Source organism: Lolium rigidum, chromosome 6 (assembly GCF_022539505.1).
Source record: "Lolium rigidum isolate FL_2022 chromosome 6, APGP_CSIRO_Lrig_0.1, whole genome shotgun sequence".
In the NCBI taxonomy this organism is placed as follows: Eukaryota; Viridiplantae; Streptophyta; class Magnoliopsida; order Poales; family Poaceae; genus Lolium; species Lolium rigidum.
In genome coordinates this window covers 125,862,994-125,868,802 of record NC_061513.1, presented here as the reverse complement: position 1 = coordinate 125,868,802, position 5,809 = coordinate 125,862,994, and the positions used below count along the sequence as shown (strand labels likewise).

Below are 5,809 nucleotides of genomic sequence, written 5' to 3'. Positions count from 1 at the left end.
ATTAGCAGATGGCCTGATGAAGTTAAAATCTCCTACCAGTAGCTAGTCCTCATCTGGTGGACTGTTTAAATCAAACATCCACTTGATAAAATCATTTCTCAATTCACCAGCAAATATTAACAAGTGTCTGGGACTAGGAACAGGTAGTTGAGGTGAAGTGAACATACAAGGCAAAGGGTTCACAGTGCATAATTAATGGAGCTCTTCCAAATAATAATTATCCCAGTAGATGCACCAGTAGATGGAATGTACTTTTTCCATTCGCACTGAGAGGTAGTTTTTTTTGACATTTCACCGGGGCAGGTGGTCTGATCCGTCAAAATAGATCATCGCTCCATAGCATCGATCGTGTCAATATTTTTTTTCGGCCAATGCTCTGACACTACCTGTATATTGCATTTCTCGTAACACATTCCATTTACATGACCCGTACATTATACTGTACCTAGTGTACACTCAATCGATGGACGCGTACGTACTTGTGAACTGTTTACAACTAGCTCTACGGAGTAAGGAAACGTAGCCTGATTAATTACTTCGCTATACCTCAATTAGGCGCCTAACAAACTTATTCTACAGTGCTTCAGTCGACGACGTTGTTGCTGAAGAGCTTGAACTGGCCGGCGTCTAGCACGAGCTTCCGTATAGACGCGAAGGCGCCAATGGCCCCGACGCCTACGAAGAGGACCATGATAGCCGTGTTGGCGATGTACATGGGGGATCTCCTCGGCGGCGCGAGCGCGATGTTGTACATGATGACGGGGAGAACGAAGTCCAGCGGGATGAACCCAACGGCGCCAACCACGCCAACAATGTCGCCAAAGAAGGGCAGCATGGCGGCCATGAACGCACAGAAGGCCAGGTAGAGCGTCCGCAGCAGGAGCCGCGGCACCAGGTTCCGCCGCGAGAACTTGCCCCGCGTCACGTCCGCCGAGTTCTTCTCCATGATCTCGTACGCCACCTGCGAGTAGACGAGCCCGATGGCGAGGAGCTGGAGGAGGACGAAGAGGACGGCAGTGCCAAGCAGCCAGGTCGGCGCGAGGGACGGGCCGGAGTCCGGCATGAGGCTCTTCAGGACGTTGGACTGGACCTGGCTGCCGAACGCCCAGTACCCGCTGATCGACGCGACGTAGAAGGTGAAGCCTATGACGGAGTAGCACAGCACCAAAGCCTTCATCATCTTCCCGGCGGCCGGTGGCGCCAACGTGGCCTGCGAACCAGAGTTCAAAAATAATCCCAATGTTAATTTTGTAGAATGGGCAGTAATGCGATTCTAAGGCTCAAAACTTGGCCTGTCTATGCAGGCACGATAGGGAGCCCAGACCATCATGATACTTCAAATGGCCCGGTGTGCCAGGCGTCATGGCCTTTCACAGACTTGTTTCCAGAGTACAATAGCACAACTCCGGGCTGAATCTTTACGAAGACATGGAAGGGGATTTCTGACAAGAATTGACCAATATGTAGCTCAGAAAGCGAACGTAGAATACCTGGATTTCAGGCAGGATGCCATTGCCGAAAACGGAGGCCAGGATGGAAATGGATAGGAAGGCATTGAAGGTCTGCTCCGATTTCGATGAGCTTAGAGAGTAGTCCTTGGCTGGGGCGTCTTTCGACAAACCTGTCAAGGATGGTAACAGGTCAAATACCATAGAAAAGAGTACAAAGAACTACTAAATAGACTATAAGGAAGCATTTAATGTAGACTAAACAACTATTGCCTGAATAGTTTTCGACTTGTGCAAAAGATTTTATTAATATACTATTTTGGAAATTCGCAGAAAAACTATTTTGGAACTTTGCACCAAAATAGTTCTGAATTTCATTTAAAAAATGCTTTTAACTCTGGATTCTTGCAGAAGAATCTAACAAACAAATTCATTTTTTAGTTTGGAATAGCTCACATCGATAATTCCTATTGGTTGGTTTGTGCCTGAAATCGGAATCACAATGATTAACTAACATAAATTTGTATGTGCACAACTGAAACAAGATACTCTGCTTTCCTGTAATCGGCCCACGGATAGTCTTTATTCTAGCATCGAAAAATAGTCTTTATTGCCAACTAGAATGTAAATATTCAATAAAAGCTAGAATCTACTATTGCCTATGGAGTTCCGAAATGCAACTGGGACAAAATCGTCAATAATTTGAAATGGGTGATTTAATGGAGAGTTCATTCTGCCGGCTACAAAAGCAACCGCTATTTAGGCGCAATTTAATGTACACCTTTTTTACTGTTCAGTTGTTAGAAAGGACCACTCTAGTTGTCAATATTGAAAACCTCAAATCACTCAACATACTGATTACTACCCACGTGACTAGTGAGGTGATATTCATCAGTTTATGGACTAATCTGAATTCTGAAATAGTTTGTAGTGCTACAATTCCTGAGGAATCAGCGCCACCTTAACAACACTACTGCATTTTGTTGAAGAGTGTCACAGATAATGCATTGTGCTGCGGTTTTGACGTATCTTTGGCTCTTTGCACATGAGTTTATTCTGGTGTCATACATCAAAGAATCGATACAGAGGTGTAAGCTGTAAATAGCAGTTTATGAAGTTAACACTGAAAGATTAAGGCATTTGATTCCCCTTATATGCCATCCTAAGTGTGTCAGGAATCTAATTCCTAAATCTGTAATGTATAAGTCTCATGCCAGAACAGTATTGGGAAAAGATAGAGGATGTGTCAGAACGAGAGTTGAAGCAGTATACCTGCTCGAATGCAAGCAGCAGATACAAGGATCGTGTAGCCCAAGCATAGGAGTAGTGAGGCGAAGTTGATGTGCCGCAGCGAGTGAAATGATGGTAGTTGGGAGAGGAAAGCCAGCACCACAGCCACGATGATGATGAAGTGGTAGAGCTTTAGGGGACCATTGGGAGCAAGGCTCGAGTACATGATCTGTTTGGGCACAATAATGATCAGCTTATGCAACTGACGACATAAGAAGAGAACACAGAGCATTTTTTTGAGTCAATTTCTATGACAGCGGACATCATGATGTTTACGCAATTTCACTGATTGAAAACTTCCATTCCAATTCGTTTGTCTGCTTCTAAGAAATGTACAAATTAACAAGTCAGCTAGTGAAGTCCGTTCTATCGGACAGACAATAGAATTCAATTTGTTGCTGATTAATTTATGTTTTACTTTAGCACATATACTGAGGTATTTAGATTTCAAGCCAAGAGACATGAAAGATCTATATATCTCCTTCATTCATAGTATTTGAATGTCAGAAAAAGTAATACTGTCAGGGATGCATCAATATGTATGTTCAAACCTTCCAAAGCCTGAACAAGAACAAACACTTGAAAATGACTGATGAGCTACTTCACTTGTTGTTTTTCTTATGTGAACACTTGTTTCGTCCATTACTATATCATCTGAATAAACGGAGTGGGAAACCATCTGTTCCCATGGTTGAAGAAAACTCGTACAATAATCATAGTTTTTTGTCATTATAAATGTGATCTTGTCACTAGATGCATGATGCTGACACACTGCACTGTTGCAACGACACACCCACAAGCAACGCCAATCTAAAATCAACTGCATATTTCCCAATCCACAGCATTGGCAAGGCAGCCTTGCGTACATTAGCAGCTTTCTTGGTAATGTCAACTCAACACTGACTCTCAACAGACTAGTTTCTTCGTGCAGATTCAGTAGTTGCAGCAGTGGATAAGCCAAAGCAATCCTCCCATGCTGAAGCAACTTGACGCATCGGAGCCCGACTATAATCTATCATGGTTTTCCTACGGTTCAGACTTGAGAATAATGGCATCATATATGCAAGATCTTGTCACTAGATGATGGTGCATATGACTGTGACATACTGCATGGTTGCAAACGACACACCCACAAGCAACGCCAATTTAGACATTAATTGCATGTTTCGTGTACTCCCAGTCCCAAGCATTGGGTAGGGTAGCAAGCCAGTCTTGCGTATATGAGCAGATTTCTTAGCAGCGTCAAGTGATCACGGACTATACCTCATATCGGAGGCAGCACTTAGGCCAGAACAATTCTGGAAACCAAAACATGCAGTAGCCCGTGCTACATAGGGTAAGTGTACATGCCAGTATGCCAGGTCCACACAAGAAGGCCCTTCTACATCTGGGGCGGCAAATCTATGTGGAATTTCCTGGTAGTTTTGCAGAGAGCAGACAGCTCTAACTAGCTGTGTCCAAAACGAGGACGATGTCGACGAGGAAACTATAGTGAAATTTACCGGCGTAATGAGACAAGTAAATTCAGGTGTTGTTGGAAGGTACGCAGGACGCACCTCGATGCAATCAGCCGCCAGAAGGATGGATCCGATGCTGACGCCGGTGTTGATGGTCGTCTGCACAATCACCACGAAGTAAAACATCCAGCCGGAGCCTGCACACCCACCAAAAAAGGAATCAGATCAATACGTCTTCCCCACACAAACTCGCCAGCACACGCATCCAAATCAATGTCAGCAGGACAGCACACGACAGCAGAGGCAAAATACACCAGCAGTCCTGCCGCTTCATGCCGTGCACACAAACGCAATGCAGCAGGAGAAACGCAAGGAAAGCTGTCGCTCGAAGTCGTGCTGAACTGAAGGGGCGTTGCAGCGAACGAACGAACACAGTTCGGAGATAGATGATGTAATGGAGATATCAGTTGTTTGATTACCGTACCGAGCACGTCGGCGGCGAGCTCGCGGAAGCGGATGTGCCTGCGTCCGCGCGCCTCGCAGTGGTCGAGCACGCGGGACATGAGGGAGTACTCGTAGAAGGTGACGGCGGCGACGAGGGAGAGCGCGGTGAGGCCCAGCGCCCACCCCATCCCGCGCAGCGCGTACGGCAGCGTCAGCACCGTCGGCCCGACGATCGCCGTCGTCAGGTGGAACCCCGCGTGCCACCAGGTCCCTGCGGCCGACGGATGAGAAACGGCGGATTAGGATCGAATCACAGCTGGGTCATTGCGGGAGAGACACGCGCGGTGGGGGTACGTACCTTTAGACTCGAGCACGAAGGCGGCGCCGGCGTCCGCGTCGGCACCCGGGGCGGGCTTGTGCGTGCCGTTGCCCGCGGCGGGCACGATCGCCGGGCCGCCGGCCTCGGCGTCGAACGCGGCGGGCGCCATGGGCTGAAGCTCCACCTGTTGCTAGTGGTTGCGGCGGTTGTATATATCCCACGGGCCGTACGGGGCTACGGGCACGCACGGTCCCTATAGATATCTACTCGGTCGGTTAATTAATACAGTACTGTAATAAGGAAGTCGTTATTACGGGTTAATCACCGTGCCGCACACGGGCGTTCTAAACTTAAACTGTGATGACTAGGAGGCGAGGCGAGGCGTGGCGTGGCGTGGGGTCTGCGTTCTCTCTCGAGAGAGAGTCGAGAGCAGAGCACCATGCCAAACAATGCCGCCCTGTATTTATGCACCACGCTGCGGGGTGAGGATGAAAAAAGTTGCACCTTTATGTGCGTGATCGGAACGGGCCAGTGGATGCAAATTTCGTGTTTCCTCAAGTCTGTACTTTCTGATACGAAAAGGAGATAACGCTGGCATGATATAGGGCGTGTTTGGCGAGCTTTTCAGAACCTGGGTGCATGTGAACCTGTTGGATTATTAGGCAATTTTCATGTGAGTTTAATTACCAAAAGCAAGATTACAGATGCACAAGCATACTTAACCACACACATCAGACTAAGCACATGCATCAGATCTGAACATGGAACAAGTAGCAGTGCAAGGTAGGAGAGTAAAAGCACGTACATCGCGATCGGGAAGGTCGCACCAGCAGAAGACACCACCACCATGG

At 47.3% G+C, this 5,809-nt stretch overlaps 1 protein-coding gene across 1 annotated transcript; it reads right to left on the bottom strand.

The window, feature by feature from the left end:
• Positions 1-372: 372 nt before the first annotated feature.
• LOC124663242 (probable GABA transporter 2) lies at positions 373-5,127 on the bottom strand. Its single transcript, XM_047200967.1, has 6 exons — positions 4,998-5,127; positions 4,680-4,910; positions 4,295-4,392; positions 2,721-2,907; positions 1,491-1,621; positions 373-1,210 (listed from the first exon to the last, which is right to left on the bottom strand). Exons 1-6 carry the CDS (start codon positions 5,125-5,127, stop codon positions 584-586), a joined length of 1,404 nt encoding a protein of 467 aa, XP_047056923.1. The 3' UTR covers positions 373-583.
• Positions 5,128-5,809: the final 682 nt, after the last annotated feature.